This window comes from Monodon monoceros, unplaced genomic scaffold (genome assembly GCF_005190385.1).
Source record: "Monodon monoceros isolate NGI ecotype Baffin Bay Population unplaced genomic scaffold, NGI_Narwhal_1 Super_Scaffold_17, whole genome shotgun sequence".
NCBI classification, from domain to species: Eukaryota; Metazoa; Chordata; class Mammalia; order Artiodactyla; family Monodontidae; genus Monodon; species Monodon monoceros.
The window spans coordinates 25,502,120-25,520,736 of NW_021703773.1; the positions used below are offsets into that span (position 1 = coordinate 25,502,120).

Sequence of the window (18,617 nt, forward strand, 5' to 3'; positions counted from 1 at the left end):
ACCTGTGTCCCCTGCATTGGCCAGGGAAGCCCCAAGCCTCTTTTTAACGTACGGGATTTGAATACAATCTTTGAAGAAAATGCACTCCTTCAGGTCAATGAAAATCTTACAATAGCTTTAATCATCACATTTGTAGGGAGACTTTTTAAAATTAGAGACAGTCATTTGTGAAAATCACAGTCTTACCTACGCAGAACGTAACATTTCAATGGCTAAAAAGCTCTGCATCTTATTTACACATTTAGAGAAAGAAACTCATTTTATTCCTACAAGACCAGTTTCACCGCAGCATAAAATCATATGAACTCCCTTCAGATGAGTAAAACAATAAAATAAAGCAAGCTGTGAAGTCCTGGAGATCCAGGGTTCCTTTTGCAAGAAGAGGTTTCAAATGTACCACTTCCCTGTGGGCGTCCCAAATAGAAAGCACACACACAGGTCTGAATGCTTAATGTTGAACCTTCCCTTAGAAATAAATTCAGCAGAAACATTCTGAAGCCTTCACATCATTGCACTGCCCAGAAGCGATGTCTGTGTGTCTGGCCTCGGTTGTCAACCATGTTCCTGTGAGAAGCATCCTCAGAGAACAGTCTCAGCTGGATGAGGTACCATTTCATTTTTTTAATGGACTCATTTTTATTAACTTAAAATCCACTAGCTCTTATACGAAACTCTTGTCCCATTGGCATACCATTTTCCATGTTCAACTGTTGGAGATTAAATGTTGTAAGTTTTGAATGAACCAAAATATTTAGTTTAGGGAAGGTATGAGTATAATCAGGCACCCCAGCTACCAACTACCCAGAATTATTGTGCCAGTTATTTAAAATAATAATAATGATGATGATGAAAAGCAGGAAGGCCAAGCCGGCTGTAGACCCTGCTCCAAGTTCAGAGATAAGATAAAGTCTGAAAGCTCCTGAAGGGGCAGTGGGACCACACGGTGCTTAGGGTGTCACCTGTGAGCTTTGTCACAGTTCAGTCTATTAAGAGAGAGAATCTGCAGGATGACTGTCTAACTCTATGGGGTCCAATAATTATTTTCTTTCCTATTGACTGTGTTTCTTCTATCACCAGGCTGTCAGGATATCCCTTCCTTCCTAACTCATCTAGAACAAGATACAGAGGGGCCCAGAGCGGGGAGACACGGCACAGCAAAGCAAAGGGGAAGATTAGAACACGGGCTCCCACCTGTTCGACTCCTGGCTATGTTAAGAATTAAGAGGACCAGGGCCCAATCCTTACATTCTGCTCATGGTGCTTTGGAAGGGCAGGCGAAGGAGGGAGACACTCAAGTAGGAATCATGATGGAAGACAGCGGGCAGAGTTGGCCATCCTGGGGTTTCTGGGTGGATGTCAGCCAGTCTGTAGTTCTGACTCTCCCATTACTGAAGCTTATTTCACTTACTCTCATTTATTTCATTTAAGGGCCATTTTTTGCACAACACTCAGCAGTTTATTGAATTGACTTGAACCTCAATGGTCAAGCACTTGCTTTTTGTTGTTGTTTTGTTGGTTAATCATGTAGATCAATTATATTGCTCTTACGCCTGACGACCAATGCTTCACACATGTAAGGCAAACAAAGGTTTGTGATACAACACATGCTTATATTATGGGCCGCAGCTCCCTTGCCCACAATATTACAGTTCAGGGATCTTCACTGAATCACTGCTCCGAAATTACTGGTGATGAACTGCTAGCAGAGGTCATTGACTCATCAAATTTTAAGTGAAAATCTGTTCAAAGATCTATCTGTATCTATATCTACAGAGAGATAAATAGATAGGTCCATTCACAGAACAACAGCTTATAGCCTTCTCCAAAATTCTCCTTTTTCCTACTTTCCCAACACTGTTTAACAAAGAGAATCTTCTTGTTCTATAAGGAATGAAAATATCCCTTGAAAGACAGAATTCAAGGTATAATCACATCGCCAGGCTACTAAGTAATTTGCCACAGATAAAACAAGATAAATTATGTTCACCATTATTTCCCCTGCACTGTCCATTTTTGCTCATTGGAAATAAATTCAAACAATTCTACAGGTCTGAGTATTTAGTTTTCGGAACAAGGAATTTGATGAACACAAATCCAATCACTGCCCTAATGCTCTCAATACCCATTCGAATGAAGCGATTTCAACTGTGAGCTCTTTGTTGATAAGCTTTTTGAATGGCTACTTTGAGCAAAGGCGGGAAAACAAAAGTCTGAGCATATTTTATTAAACATTATAGAGGAAGCATGAGTGAATTTCATGCCTCCTGTCCTTACATCAAGAGCTATTTCAAAACCCTGATGCTTTTTACCATTTCATGACGTCTACCAAGCAGAAAGAGCTAAAATATTCTTAAAACTATTAAGACCTTTCGCTGTTCCTCCTTCAGGATGTTCCCAACACTGAGGATGTACTACAGACATTGGAATAAGCAACCTCTGGGAGGTACACTGGTCAATGAAATGCACAGAGTGGGCATCTCCCTTGGGAAATATATCTCAATTGTTAGCACAGATACTGTTGAGTGAGACACTGAGAAAAGGTTAGATATTTTTCTTAGTTTTTAAAATATCTGAGGAATTTAAATTGTCTGTCTACTGCTTTTGTAGGGCAGTATAAACATTACGTGTCGGGCTGGTCACATTGACAAACATACCCAGGATCTATTCTCTCATAAATGTATTAACTGATTTAGTTAATATAAAAAACTACTGACAGAAAGTGATTGAAATATATGGGGAAGGAACAAAATAATTTAAATGTTGACAAGGAAATATATATGTAAACATATTTATTTTGTATATGTTTATATGTGTGTGTATATATCTATATATCATGTCTGCATAAAGATAAAGAGACATACGAATTATAACCAATTAAAAAGATATACTGTTAATAGTAAGATGTTATTATTACTTATACAATTAAATGCAGGGACTTCCCTGGTGGTCCAATGGTTAAGAATTCACCTAGCAGTGCAGGAGACATGGGTTTGATCCCTAGTCGGGGAAGTAAGATCCAAGATCGCACATGCCGCGGGACAACTAAGCCCGTGCGCTGCAACTAGAGAAGCCCGCGAGCCACAAGGAAGATCCCTGAGTGCCGCAACTAAGACCCAATGCAGCCAAATAAACAAATAAATAAATAAATTTAAATTAAAAAAAATTAAATGCAATATGATTATCTCCTCCTGGTTGTCTCCTTAGCCTTTAAACATATTTTAAAACTAATTTATATTATATTACTTTACTTTGGGGGGAAATATCTTTGCTTTCTGTGGCATGCAATTCAATAGTTTATGATTTTAGCAACAAAAAGTTTTAATAGTAATCAACAGATAGTTTATTTTCCCTAATGTAGTTTAGAGATATCACTCAGAGTAATTTCCCATCATATTATTTCTACTGAAGTTAATTATTCATCTTCAGAAATTAGGTTTATACTATAAATCTTTATATATTGTAATTTTTTAATGCAGATCCTTTGTATTAAAAATACTTTTATATTAAATCTTAACCTCACTTACTAACCTGAATAACGAATCTTGAATCCTTTTTTACTGGTTGCATGATCAGTGGACCAGCGGAGATATAACTGATTACTCTTGCTTGTAAAATTTGACTGTTCAGTATGGTTTCCACTCAAGACCACTAACAGAGGACTTTGACCAGAAGAGCCTAAATGAAACAGAAAAAACAAAAAAGTTATGATATGAATTAGCACCTACAAAATGCAGACTACCTTTAGCTTTTGATTAAATTGGAGTCTAGCTATACGATATACAGCTATTTATTTCCAAAGGAGACAAAGAATTCCAAATAAATAAAGCAGCAGATACATTCCCTGTTAAAAAATAATAATAAAAGAAACAATAGCCAACCAAAATAACTTCAGACATATATGCTACTAATACATAATACTTAAATCGAATAAAAAGTTACCTATAAAACAGCAGTCGTTTAAAAAATGAAAGTAGTTTTTACTATTATTAGTATTTACAACATTGAATGGATACAGGGAATGGAAATTTTCATGCAATACTAGTGAAAGTATAAGTTAGTATAATCACTTTGGAGAGCAATTTGGTAATATCCAATACAATTGAAGGTTTTAATTATATATTTTATAAATGCCAACATATGAGCACAAGTGTTATTTATACAGCAAAATGTTTATTCCAGCATTTTTATGGCAAAATTTAGATCCTAAGTTGTGGTTTGGGGTTTTAAAAAGGTATTAAAAAATATTTTCAAAGAAATTCTACACAGCATTTAAAATTAATGAACTAGATAAACATGTATCAGTGTAGGTAATTTTTAAAATAGCATATTGACAAGTGAAATCTGTTTACAGATAAATATAATATGATAGCAATTGTGTAAACATTCAAAAGTGTGCAATATACAAATTGTATGTGAGTGTGTATGTGTGTGTGAGTGTGTATGTGTAGTCTCTGTTACCAAGATGGAAACTAGCAAGTTCCTCACAAGTGAAGGCCACCATCTTTCTTCTGACACCTTTTTCTCAATTCAGTTCTCTAGTGATTAAAGTCCTATTTTGTTTTTAAATTGAGGAATAAGCACTACTGGAGCCGTAGAGAGCAATAAACTCTTGGGTTATTAAAGCTTAAAATCAACATATTCAACTTTTTCCTTTTTTGGTCAACTCAAGAGCTATAAAAGAGCCACTGTCTTTCAAAAAACAAAACAAAACAGATGCAATGAACATGACGTTTACTTCAACAAAAATGCCAACGCTTGAAAAATTATTCATATAAAATTCTGACCTTTCATTTTATAGAGAACTCTTTGACAGTGAAACACACCTAGTCATAGATCTCTGGTAATTTTGACAGCAACTGCTTTGATATTATCTCTATTATCTATTTTGCTTATGGTTTATAATGGGCTTGATCTGTCTATATTTTGGGAAGATCACATTGTAAATGCTTCAGGCATAAATTATTGATAACGATTTTGCTCCTGAAATAAGAAGACGCAGAAGCACTGCCTGCTAAATTTCAATTCAACCAAGGTGAAACAAAGGAACAGGCATACATTTAGAGTGATTATGTCAATACATATAGCTATATACCGCATGCATAGGAATACGTAAGCATACACACACACACACACACACACACACACACACACACACACACAGCCCCTGAGGTTAACTGCTTGTCTGTACTTTTTTATGACATCTAATTGGCCTTAAGATAGTTTCCCAGATTCCTCATTGACAAAAGAAGCCCATTTTTGTACGTGGCTAATGCGTTACTTCTTCCCACCCTAAAGACTAAGAGGAGAGTCTTCAGTAGCATGTGTCCATTTTAACACACCCTTAAAAACCCTCGGAAAATGAAAACATTACCCTTCAGTCCTCTGTTCCTATGTATACAAGTATGAGTTTAATTTCCAATTTAGCAGCTCATCTTTGGAAATACATAAATTGATTCATCGAGTGTCTATCCATAGAAGCAACTTGACTATTATGATTCATCAAGTCACTAAGAGGCATATACACACAAAGAATCAATTACAGTAATCTTTTTCACTGAATTGATTGTCATTTATCTGAACTCAATGACAAATCCATCAGAACATGTAAAAACCCTGTTATTATGTACAGCCGTAGTTGTATCATGGTCTGATATTCTGGGCTATGATAATGCTTCTGTACAAAGAAAAATTATTAACATCAGTTCCATTTCAAATTGACAATTCAACGACATAGTATGTTTAAGCATAGCATTGTTATATTAAAAGTTCATTAGAATTGTACAAAAATGCATGACTCATGTTGAAAACAGTATTAGCATTTGTTCAGTAAACTATTTTACTAATCTAAAAAAGCTGTACATTAAAGACTCCTATAGCATTTATCACCCAGAAATCTCTGTGAGCCATTACTTTCATATATTTCTAGTAAAATAATCATTTTGACTGATTAAAGTACTTATAGCCCTCTTAAATTTCCTAAGATATCTTCTAAATCAATATAATCTTAGAAGAAGGGAAAGGAAGATCTTTTGAAATCATCTACTTCAAAGCCCCACATTAAAGAATGATTAAAGTTAATTTAGTACATTTTCAGGGTGTGTCACCAGCATCCTAATGGTTTAAAAGTTGCAACATTAGGAACGGCATGGAAATGTTTTACTTACCGCTTGATCTCTGAGACCACACAAGCCCAAGAATAATTCATTTTCTGTTTGGGGGAGACGTAATTTACTTCAAGAAAATATTCAAGTTCTTGCATTACAGAAACATTATAGTGGCATCCTTAATACATTATGCATAGGTCACTGGTATGTGAACAAAGTTTAAAGAGACTTACCATCAAATACTTCCAGTGCATCAAACTGCTTTTCACTTTGGAAAATGTCCACGAAGATCGTGATGTTGTAGTTTGGTTCCACTCTGATGCTCCACGAGCACGTCTGGGAGTTAAAATAGTTGCCTGGATACCCTGGACTAAGGATGACCCCAGAAGATTCTGTCCGGACTTCACTGGCTGGGCATTGTGCTAAGGAACAACGCACCAGTAAAAGTTTTCCTTAACAAAATGAATCCAACTTCAATAGGATAGTTTCTAACCCTGGATATACAAGCTCATGAAAGAAAACAACAACAACAACAAAGCAATCCTACTGAGATGTGACCAAATTTAATACAGGACACAAACAGAAGAGGAAAGCAACATTTTAACATCACCCTATAATTTAAAACATAATTATGTATAATATATATATGTTGATATACAGATGAGATAGAAGAGATTGGTAGGTGATTGATAGATAGCCATAGATGGATAGATAAATCCTATTTAACTCTAAGGAGACCAAGAGTCAAAGAGATGAAGTCTGTTAACCTGATCCTAGGGCAGTCAAGCTGAGGTAGCTGCCAACTTGAGAAGCACTGAACCTGGAAGTTTTCTTTACCTGGAGAAGGTGGAGAAGCCATGGTCTGGCTCCTGCTGACCTGCCCTTGGTGAGGGAAGGAGGGACCCCTGACATAGGGACAGTTCATACCATACGTGCCTTTCACTCCTCATCCACAGTCCATAAACCATCCATTCAGTCTATGACTGAATTGCCCACACACCTCACTTAACTCAGCGCAGGTGCCTTGTGGATTCAACCGCAGGATCCCAAGTTTTCAACTAAAGTGTAAGACCTCACCTTTTCAATGTAATATTACAAAAACATTGCGAAATTATACACGATGCTAATAAAATTATATTTATTTCTGCCTTTGATTATACTTTTAATTATATTTAGAACAGTAAATTTTAAACATTTGATGTGACTGCTTCGGACTGCGACAAGAGATGAGTTATATGGGACACCTGAGTTTCTACTCTGTAAAGTGGGAGTGATTTCTAATGGGTTAATTTATCGTGAATAAATCGTTAAGATAATACGGACACCTTGACACAATTTTCCCTCTCACTTTTTTTCATTATTCAACTACTCCAAGTTAATCACAATGAAACTAATCTGTGTAGGTCTGAACGCAGAAGAAAATCACCAAAGTCTCTTAGTCAGTCATTTCTCTCACTGCTAATTTAAGTTTCCTACAGAAACAGTTTTTGAATAGAATTATTAAGAGAAAATTATTTCTCTTATTGGTGATGGTTCAACAATAAACAAAGACGTACCAAAACTATTTACAAAATGTTTAAAAAGTTAAATGATCTGCTTTTCCTCAATGGAAAAGAGCTTCTATCAATGGAAGTGTGTCTTATTTGTTGTATCTCCTTTTAATTAATGAAATGTGTATTATTTATGAATACATTTCAAAACCCAAACAGATGAGAAAGCTTGTATGTTTTGATTCAAGTAATGGCGAAAAAGAGTATTTTCCCCCCTTTTTTTCATTTAACTTAGTATTCCAATTGAAACGTATCTTAAAATTTAGGAAATGTTTAGGGATAAAATCACCGAAGATGAAACATTTCACAGAACCCTTTTAATAAATGTGTATTTTAGGTAGATTTTAAAGTATACTTACAGTGTTAATTAATGGCAAGTAATATAAAAAATAATTTAAACCAAAACACACAGACCAAACAACTTAGTTTAAAGAGTATCTTCTTCTGTGTTGATGGTAAGATCACTCTGTAAAATATATTACGGCCTTTTAGAAATGAACGTGTTGATATTAATAAAATAAAATAAGTTAGAGTTTTTTCTGTCTGCATGTGTGCAGGGCCCGGGGTTTTAGGATCTCCTGGGACTTGTTTTGAATTTACAATAAGAGCCAGAGGTTGGCTGTAACTAGACAGCAATAAAGCTCCTCCTCAGGGTTATAAGCAGATCAAAAACATGCAAATGTTTTTCTTAAATCTAAAGCGCTATGTGGGCAGACAGTGTTACAACATCTGACCACATGCCTGCCTGTTCCTGACGTGAAGATGCTACAGAGCACATGTCAGTGTGTGTTAATACACGGGAGAAGTAGTTAACCTGCATCTCTGTCCTGCGATTTCATCACCACAACCATAGCTATTAGACAACACTGGGACAGCAGACCACCTGGAAACAGGAAACCATCCACCTGCTGAAATGCACCTGGAGAGCTGAGAGCACAACCCAGGGTGTGATTAGAGCTCAGACGCAGATTCTTAAACACAGCTATTCTGATTCCCTGTTTCTGTTTTTTAGAGAAGATAAAATGAAAACATCAGTGAGATTATTTGCTTCTTTTTATGACCCTTCACAGTATTTCTTTCAGACACACATACTGTTTTGAAGATGCACTGAGTCTGTCTCCAGGTGAGCGAAGTGCCTCCACTCCTGTGTTTCTCACGCCCCCTCCCACGTGCCCATCCCTTCCCTTCCTCTGGAAACTGTTGCTAGGAGCAACCCCCATTGACAGCGAGAAGGTTTCAGAGACCGCAGGCTCCCCTAAGCTGAGCCTTCCGTGCTAAAAACACCCTGTTTCCCACAGGGGCTATCGGAGACTTCCCACCCCCGGGAAGCATCTGCATCAGGGTCCTGGCAAAGACACCTCTGAAGGAACGTGCCGCTGAGACATCGGCTTGAGCTTTGCGTCCCCTCCCTCTGCGCAGTTACTCCTTTAGCTTACTTTTGGAGAAAAATCCAGTGTGAGCCTTAAAACCCAAAGCACCTTGCAGGGCTTCAGCAAAAGTAATGGACTCAAACATTAGGATTGATAAATAAGATTAACACTTAAGAGCACGTCTAGGTATGAAAGAATTGTGATACGGAGAACTCTGTCACCTGGAGGCCTGGAGACGTGTTACTGTCACACTTATGCTTCCCAAGGAATGGCCACTCTTTGAAGGTCACTGATGGTCTTTAGCGTTCGTTGATAATGCATGTTTCCAATTTTTGAAACTAATAACCATTGATGGATTTCCATTGTTTATGGGATGAAGCCACCTGACACTGAAGACCTTTTACAATCTGGCGTCCTTTAGGTTTCCAGCCCACTTAATGCCATTCCCTCAAACACACCCTACCAGCAAGCTGCTGGGGGTCACCCCCTCTTTCCTGGATGCCCTATGTCCTTTCACACTTCCAAACCTTTCTTACTGCTTCTCTTCACTTTTTGAAATGCTTCTCTCTTCTTTTTAACTTGAGAAGAGTCACTTTCGTGATAGCCTTCTATGCTAAAATATACTTGGCCTCTGTCCCAGGTTCTGGCACGGAGCTCCCCAAACCCTTGGAATTTCCTGAGGGTTGGGAGTGTCTTTGAATTGAGTTAAACTGTGGGGCACTTAGCTGGTGTCTAAAGAAAATGAGAGAATTGCTTGGTGGTGTTGAAAAACATTCCAGAGCCTCGTTCATTTTTTTTTTTTTTCTAAATGAAGGTAAGCATCCCACAAGGTAATATTTATCTGTAAAAAGTGTGAACTTTCAGAACAATTTATTCCCATTGTTCCCAAGGAACAATCAACCACCCTAAACTGGTGATAATTTTCAAAGCAGAACTTCTAAAAATGTGGTTATGACATTTGAAGAAGTAGGATGCATAACTAGTACAATTTTTCATCAAGAATGTATTGGGGAATTGGCCCCCACTTGAGCCCAATCAAATAATAGAAAAGTACTGGAAGAAAAATGACGCTTAAGTGTTTAAGTATTTGATAGATGACATCCGAGTCCCTATTTCCTTTCTTACATAATGAGGTGTTTAGGGAATGACAGGTAAGATAACTCAGCTCATTCTAAACAAATTTACTCCTGAACTGAAACAGAAGAGAACTAGGTCATCCTACGTAGTAATTCCTGTAAGTTCAGTAGGGCCTGGGGACCTCTGGGCTGAGTACAGGGAGCCTGTCTTGTTAGCTAGACACTCTCTGCAAACGTGTGAGCGCGGAAGTAATTTAGAGAATGATGCCCCTGTTGTGTTGATCTACTCTGTTCCTGGATTGTCATGAATCAATTTCATTTAAGTGAAAACCAGGTTAATCTTGGGGAGAGACAAGAGAACAGAGGCATGTTCCCTATTTTTAAAGTAGCATATGTTAAATAAACATTTATACCTTTCTTCATTAATCAGCTAAGACCACCCTTGCTGAAAGTCACCTATTCTGAGAAATTTAAGGCTGTGTTTGGTGGAATTAAAATCTGCCTTCAACATGTGAAGATTTACCTCAGTTAATTTTTATATAAAATGGCAAAAGATGAAACTTTTATACCCACCCCCTCCACCACCTTGAGAAAAGAATCCTCTGGAGATCACCGTCGCTGAGGTAACGTGGTCCTGACACACTGGTTTTCCCAGGAAAAAAATGACATCAGTGTCCTGACTTAGTGCCCCATGCGACCTCCTGCTTCTAACAGAGGCAGCTAGAGGCAGGGTTTCAGAGGCACCGCAACCACAAGGGTCCCGCAAGTGTTTAAAGCAAGAGGCAAAGGGCGGGGTGCCCCCTCCTGCGGAGTTTCCCACGGCCACTGGCTCGCATGTGGGTGCAATTCCAAAGTACATTTTTCTCAGAAACAACCTAAGTCACTTTGGTTATTTAATAATAATTCATTCCAGATTTTCTTCAGGTGTTGAAAATCGTTTCCCTCTATAAGAGTGACTGAAATTCTGCCTCATTAGTAATGAAAATGCACAGTTACCAGATATTCTGGAAGAATCAATTCATGGGCCTGAGCATTTGCAAAATCAATACTATTGCAATGCAAAGAAAATTGCCTTTTATAGGGTGGATAATTAACATTATAAATCGCTTAGAATTAATTTAATATTCACTTAATCTTTACACCAATCCCATAAATGATGCAGATAAATGATTTTCATTACACATGATGCTCAGAAGATTAGTAACCAAGGTCACTTGATAATCAAATCTAGACTCTGGGTCTTTTCTTCCTAAGTGTTGGCCCTTTTAAATGTTTCACTATCCCTAATGAATGATAATATTCAAATTCCCTGAAAGGGGAGCGTTCCATTCTTTAAAGGAAATAAACGTGACTGTGATTTTGAAGTTACAAAATAAAACCTATCTTGGAAAGCTCTTTGACAGGCAACCAGTCATACTTCTGACTTATATTGAGACATTTTAGCTTACTTACGTCTCTTCCAAATCTTTTTTTCTTCCAATAGTGCTTAAAAGTGGTGCCTTTAAGCAATGTCTTTTAAATGATCTAATGATATTCAAATCAATTGAATCAATAGATTCAACCTCATATTTTGTTCTGCTATTGTATATTATCCGTTATTGCATATGGTCTATACAATTTAAAGCTGTAAAAATATGAAATGTGTGCATTTATTGTATGCAACATATGTGCATTTCAATGTCTATACATTCTACAGAAAAAAAATAGTAAACACTAATTTTATGCATGCTAAAGAATTCAGAGGGAAGTGTAGTGATGCCTGCAATTTGCCTTGAATGTATCAAAAATATAGATAGATTAATGGATGGATAGACAGATAAGAGAAATGTGACAAAGGATATGTAGTAAACATTAATGGTGGAACATAGGCAATGGGTATTATTTTTAAATTATTTCAATTTTGCCATATGTATGAAAATTTTCCTGACAAACTGTTGGGAAACAGCAAGACTTCTTATTTGATGTAGGTTTGATTTATTTTGTGGAGCTACCTAAAAGCAAGGGTAAGATATTTCTGTTAGCTGGTGATTTTAATTGCAATGGAATCATAACACAGATAGAGACAAATCCAGATGCATACAAAGAAATTCAGACACATGCAAGGAAGTCCAGACCAATACAAGTTACACCATGTTCTGTGTTGAACAAGCATATTTGTAGTATAAACTTCATACCTTCACACGTTGGGAGAGAGCCTTCAAACTGCAGCTGCGAGCCGAGCATACAGGTCAGCGTGTCCGTCCCGGACAGCGTGTACCCAGGGTGGCACTGGTACTTCACGGAGTCTCCTGAAGGAGCCAGCAGAGCATATACTTGAAGATTCTGTCTCCAGGACACGCAGCGTGGGAATGTATTAAACACGCATGCAGCTTAAGTGAGTGCGCAAACTGTTTCTGAATCAAGATCGGTATTCATGTGTAGTCTGTTTAATGAAATGGTGCCATTTTCAGTTCTTAATTTATAAAAATGCTACCTTAAATGTAACCAATATTTCTACAGAAATTATGTAGCAGATTTTTCTTCTTTGACTGATGTGTCTATGTTCATTTCCCTTTGCCCATGACTACTAAAAAAAGAAAAGGAAAGAAGGAAGGAAGGAAGGAAGGAAACGAAGAAAGAAAGAAAGAAAGAAAGAGACAGAGAGAGAGAGGGAGGGAGGGAGGGAGAGACTGAGGGAGGGAGGGAGGAAGGAGGGAAGAAAGAGAGAAAGAAAAGAGAAATAGATGCTTGGGATTTAAGGTTGTACAACAGAATGGCTTTAATGCATCCAGAGAGGGCTATACAATGAACTTGGCCTAATTAGCACAATGTTCTCATTAACTAAGCCCTTAGGAGTAGAGCAGAAATTAGGTCACATGGTTTGACCACTGGTCTGAAACAGGGTGTGACAACAGGACAGAGTATTTGTAATTGAGACAGAGAAATCCTGCATCACAATAACTATACGGCAAACATACACCACGGCTGGTTTCCTAATGTGACCTGATGATTATTTAATGAAACAGATCATTAATATAAAATGAAAAAACAGAATCTCTAAATATTATCATTAAATGTATTCACCAATTGTATTCCAGTTTCAATGAAAGGTCAATGTTAGACTAATCATTATTTTAGCCACAAATGATTTTTTCTTCTAGTTCATGAACATGGTTCTCTAACTAAACACCAACATCTGTTTAAGTCTGTCTCTGAAAACTGCTTTTCAGGAGAAAAATGCAAACTACTGAGTGATGTAGGGGGAAAATGTGCTCAAAATGACAAAAGCAAAATTCAAACGGAAAGAAAACACTGAAAATCATGGAGATGAAGAAAGAAAAAGATATTTACTCAATGCATGACCTCTGTGTATATCTCTCTAGCAAAGCTTGAGGAATATTTCTGACAAACACTCATTTACTTGACTGACTACTGCAGTTGGGTGGGTGTAAAAAAGGTGGGTTGAGCTAATGATGTTGTAATGAAGAAAACATTACCTATTTCAAAATCCTCATCGTCAGTAAGCATTTCTGCCTGTGGAACTGCTGGGGGAGGCTGACATTTCTTGAGCTGGAATGCTACACGGTTCATAAAAAACAATAAGAGCAATTACATTTGCTGAATAAACAGAAATCTTACAAAAAGCATTCCTCTTATGTTGTGTTGTTGTAATGCTTAGGTACAGGAAAATGTCTGTATTTGTAAATCATAGTTTTACGAAAGTCTTGAGCTTCAAATGCTTACAGAATTACTTAATATCAAGGAATATCTAAAATTGAAAGGAAAAAGTATAAAATTTAAAATATTATAATGTTTAAAGAAAAACACTTCACATATATTTGGAATTCTGCAAGAGAAATGGTTCCACATCCATGTCTGGCTCTGACATGGTCCTCCTCTGTCTCTTGTCCTGAGGAAGTCCACGTGGCAGACGTCATGAGAGATAAGGGACTGGTATCTTTTTCCCTAAATTATTTAGCATTCATTCTCAAAATCAGTAAAGACTGGCTTTGTTCCCTCTGCAATCACATGACATTTGCTATCGAGGTTCATCTGAAGACAGAGATGAGGAAATCTATGAAAGGTGCTAAATGTATTTCAGTGGTCTCCATATCAGAGTTTCACATACAATACACTTATCTTGGAGTAAATCCAAGCTTACTACAAAAGAGATGGGAAATAATAAATACATCAGGAAGAAAAAAGGGTCATGGGAACCTCTGGCATGAAATGCGAGAAAATCCTATTGGTTCTCGGTTGGCAGAATCAAGGAACTTTAGATGGAAACAAGGTTTATGTCGACGCTATGAGAAAAATCAACTGGAATTCTTTGCCTTCATCAACAGAGTGAAAGTACACTGACCATGAAAATTGAGGACAAAGAAACCTCCATTTGAAAAGTCGCTGTGAAACTTCAGCAGGACTTGATTGGTGGAACTGTACGCTGTTTCCAGGGCTGTGTTTCCACTGAAAACTCCCAGCTGAGGTGAATTCTGATCGGGGCCATCCCTAGGAAAGAGAAGGGGAGTCATCTGAAGAGAAAGTTCCTAGTTACAGCTTAGATTAACAACCATTTTCTTCTGACAGTCGGGCTCCATCCCGGTGAAAGACGATGGTCTGACCCCAGGATCCATCTGAAAAGTCTGGTCTTCAAACCAGAAGCTCGGGCTCACTTGTTCCTTCCACAGCCGACCTTTTCTGAGGCATTTCTGAGACCAGGTCACATTTATTCTAGTGACGGCAATGCCATTTATCAGCTTCTTCTCAAATGCTCACATTTTAAAGTCTAAATTCAGAGTGTCTCTTTAATCACAGGTGAGATTTATGGAGCTCTTGCTACTGAATTGAAATATTTTTAAAAACTGAATAAAATATTGCTGTCTTCTAGATACCGTGTTTAGAAATATCAAGATATTTAATATTCACAGTTGATGGGACTCCAGTCTCTCTGTCTCACGCACATTCGGACAACAGGGGCTCATTCCGCTGTTGTTACCTGATGAAGATTTTCCTGCTGCCTCCTAAATCTATCAGTTAATCCGAGTAAACCTGCTGATATTATTGTGTGGATCTTCATTTGGTGTTGTCTGTTTTGCTTTGCTTCTGAAATGGAAGCTTCATGTGGTCAGTTTAACCTTTCAAGTTGTCCATTCCCCCTCATTCCCATGACCGGGATGCCCCTCCCTGTCAGACTTATTTCTACAGCCTCAAAGGCTTCTTGGACTCTTCTCCCTTCTCGGCCAGCTGACGTGCTTCGCACACAATGAGACTGCGTATTCTGAAACCAGGATCTGGTCTTGTAATTCTCCTTCTTATAACCCTAAGGTGAATCCTTGTTGCTCCAGGATGAAGCCTGAAACCCTTAACATGATTTATGAGGTTCTGTATGGTCCACCCTGCTTACCTGGCCAGGTCACCTCTTCTCTCTGGGCTCTCAGGAGACTTCAGCCACTACACACCTGGTGTCTCCCAACGCCTGCAACTCTCCCTGTTCTCTTGCCTTACAAATTTTCCAATAAATTGAACAACCACTACATTTACGACAACTCTGCCAACATACAGACACACACACACACACACCACACACACAACCTTGTTAAGTGTGATTACTCCTTGAGTTTTCAGGGCACTTTCTTCCAAAAGCACATCCTGGCTCTTCAACTCTGGGTCATGCCCTGACAGTACGCTCTACTTTTTCTACCATAGCTTGACAGAGAAATTGTCATTCCCATTTCCCCCGTAAACTCTAACCTCCAAATGCAAAGGTAGGAATAGTCATTCCCATAGATAGGAACATTTAGTCAAGGAGTGTTTAAGTCACTTATCCAGACCACGTGGATCATTCGATAGGGAGCCAGGGCTACATCCCCATTTAGTATCCCCTACACAGCACATGGGAGGGCAGTTCTGTAAGGTTTATAAAGCACGGAGAGAAAGCTGTGTGCAATCATTTCTGCAATCATTTCTAGAAGCATCAAATTCTTAAAATGGCAAAGGATCCTATCAGCTTTTCTTTCAGGAAAAACAGCCATCACACTTAAAAATGAAAAATAAAACAGGGAATTCCCTGGTGGTCCAGTGGTTAGGACTCCGTGCTTTCACTGCTGAGGGTCCCGGGCTCAATCCCTGGTTGGGGAACTCAGATCCCACAAGCTGCGTGGTGCAGTCAAAAAAATAAATAAATAAAAATCGAGACAGAAAACAAAAATGAAAAATAAAATAATCATGGGATAGTCTCCTATATCTAGAGTAATCCTGAATATATCTACCATGTAGTAAAACTCAAACACAGTACCTAAGGTTTATTCTCTGTATCTCTAGATTTACTTGGTAACTTTCCTTTTTGATATTTACCTAACTACTCCATTTCTAAATAGATGTAAGTGACACGTCAGTGGTTACAAGAATGGTTTATCACAACGACAGATGGTGTTTCAGGGAAGGTTCTCATACCAAACAGCGATGTAGTCGTTGACAGCTTCAGTCTGCAGCAAGGTGAAGTTGATGTAGACGCCATGACCGGGCGGCACCATGATGAGCCAGACACAGTCCTTCAGAATGGGGTACTCGTCCGGAAACCCAGGGGAATAGATGGTCCCGTTCTGAGATGTCACATTATACCCGCAAGGAGCTGAGAAGGAAGTAAGAAAAATCAAGCCCACACAGTCCACTTACAAAGGATACAGTGAAATGTTTCTCAGTCTCTAAGGTCCCTCAGGCAAAATTTTCCTTCTAAGAAATAATTGTGAAATATCTCTCAGTAACTACTTTGTCAAAATAATCCCCCTAAAGTCTTAAAACCTTGGAAGAATTATACTTCTTAGCTACGTTATCTAGGTTTCATTTAATATATTCTCCAAACATTCAAAATACCCTTAGGATAAAGTCATTTCCACATAATTAAAAAGAAAGAAAAAGCCCTTAGTCAGTTGTCTCCTGTGACTGAGATGATAATCCGTTGGACCATCTGATGCAAAAGGGATGTTGAAATTATGCATAAATATTTAACTGAAAGACAATTTTTTTTTTTGTTTCAAGTGAGATTTCTAAAGCCTATTTAAACTGTCTAAAACAGAAGCATCTAAGTCTATTTGCCTTGAAACAAAGACATAATCAATTCTCCTCAGATCTACACCTGGAGAAATGAGATAAAATTATGTAAGTGGTATTTTATAGAAGCACTCCCATATCCCACCAGCTATCAATGATGTGAAGAATCCCAATACTCAAAGAGTCCATTTTTATTTTACTTAATAAAGGGATCATCACTGTTGCCATGGAAATTATTTTATTTTATGGAAAAATGAAATGACCATACATGAGCAGAAAATCTGAGAAGTATTCTTTAATTTAGATTGTAGAATAATACATCAAAGTCATAGACAAGTAGACTTTTTAGTCAAACTAAAAGCCAATAGATGCTATAAGAGTGTCTGTTACTAACAGGAATCTTGTGAGGCTTTCAAATATTTGCCACAAAAGTCATAAAATTTAGGTGGAGTGAATAAGCTGAAATACATTTTTATTAAAAGTTCAAAAACAATTCAAAATGATGACTGATGAAATACCATGAAGCACTATATGACACATTAACTATACAGATGCACCCTGATTTCAAAGGGGCTAGAAAATGTACCAGTGTCAAGTAGATTGAATCAGCCCGAGTTTTGGGTAAATTCATTAGAAGGGGCTGTGGAGAACATTTTACAAGTTTTATAGCATAATTATAAGTGGGGTTTGGAGTCAGACAGACCTTGACGTGTAACCTAGCAAAACAAAGTATACAGATACTTATAATCTTTAAAATAGGGCCAGAAACCATGTTGCAGTCACAACAAGCTCCGGTGTACCCTGAAGATGCCATACTTTTTCTCAGCTGCAAACGTCATGCCCTTGTCCACCTGCACGAAAAGCCCACATGCTTTTCTCCTACCTTGCTGCCCGGTGAACTGGTATCTTCCTTCAAAACTCAAATGTCACCACCCCCTGAAAGTCTCTCCTGGTGGCTTGGGCTCCAAGTGGCTGTGGTCTACAGTTCACAGCCAGCTGTTCTTCACCATTAGACTAATGTCAGCAGGTGGGAGTCAGGGACTGTGTCCCCACCCCCACCCAACCTCCTTGCATTAATCCTATTGCTGGGCTCGGATCTCAATAAACATGGACAACAAATAATTGAGAGACTGAAAATGAGTGAGATAATGAATAGAAAACACTTTAAAAGTAAGTGTGTTGACAGCAACATCCTTTTTGACCCACCTCCTAGAGAAACGAAAATAAAAGCAAAAATAAACAAATGGGACCTAATGAAACTCAAAAGCTTTTGCACAGCAAAGGAAACCATAAACAAGACGAAAAGACAACCCTCAGAATGGGAGAAAATATTTGCAAATGAAGCAACTGACAAAGGATTAATCTCCAAAATATACAAGCAACTCATGCAGCTCAATATCAAAAAAACAAACAACCCAATCCAAAAATGGGCAGAAGACCTAAATAGACATTTCTCCAAAGAAGATATACAGATGGCCAACAAACACA

At 37.9% G+C, this 18,617-nt stretch overlaps 1 protein-coding gene across 1 annotated transcript in view; it reads right to left on the reverse strand.

Annotated features, from left to right (window-relative positions):
- Window positions 1-18,617, reverse strand: part of CSMD1 (CUB and Sushi multiple domains 1) — a 1,429,265-nt gene that overhangs the window by 109,831 nt on the left and 1,300,817 nt on the right. The window contains exons 43-48 of the mRNA XM_029226263.1: window positions 16,533-16,710; window positions 14,443-14,588; window positions 13,577-13,657; window positions 12,275-12,388; window positions 6,338-6,526; window positions 3,529-3,675 (exon numbers count right to left, since the gene is read on the reverse strand). Coding sequence (XP_029082096.1) covers window positions 3,529-3,675; window positions 6,338-6,526; window positions 12,275-12,388; window positions 13,577-13,657; window positions 14,443-14,588; window positions 16,533-16,710 — 855 coding nt within the window. The remainder of the gene's footprint in view (window positions 1-3,528; window positions 3,676-6,337; window positions 6,527-12,274; window positions 12,389-13,576; window positions 13,658-14,442; window positions 14,589-16,532; window positions 16,711-18,617) is intronic.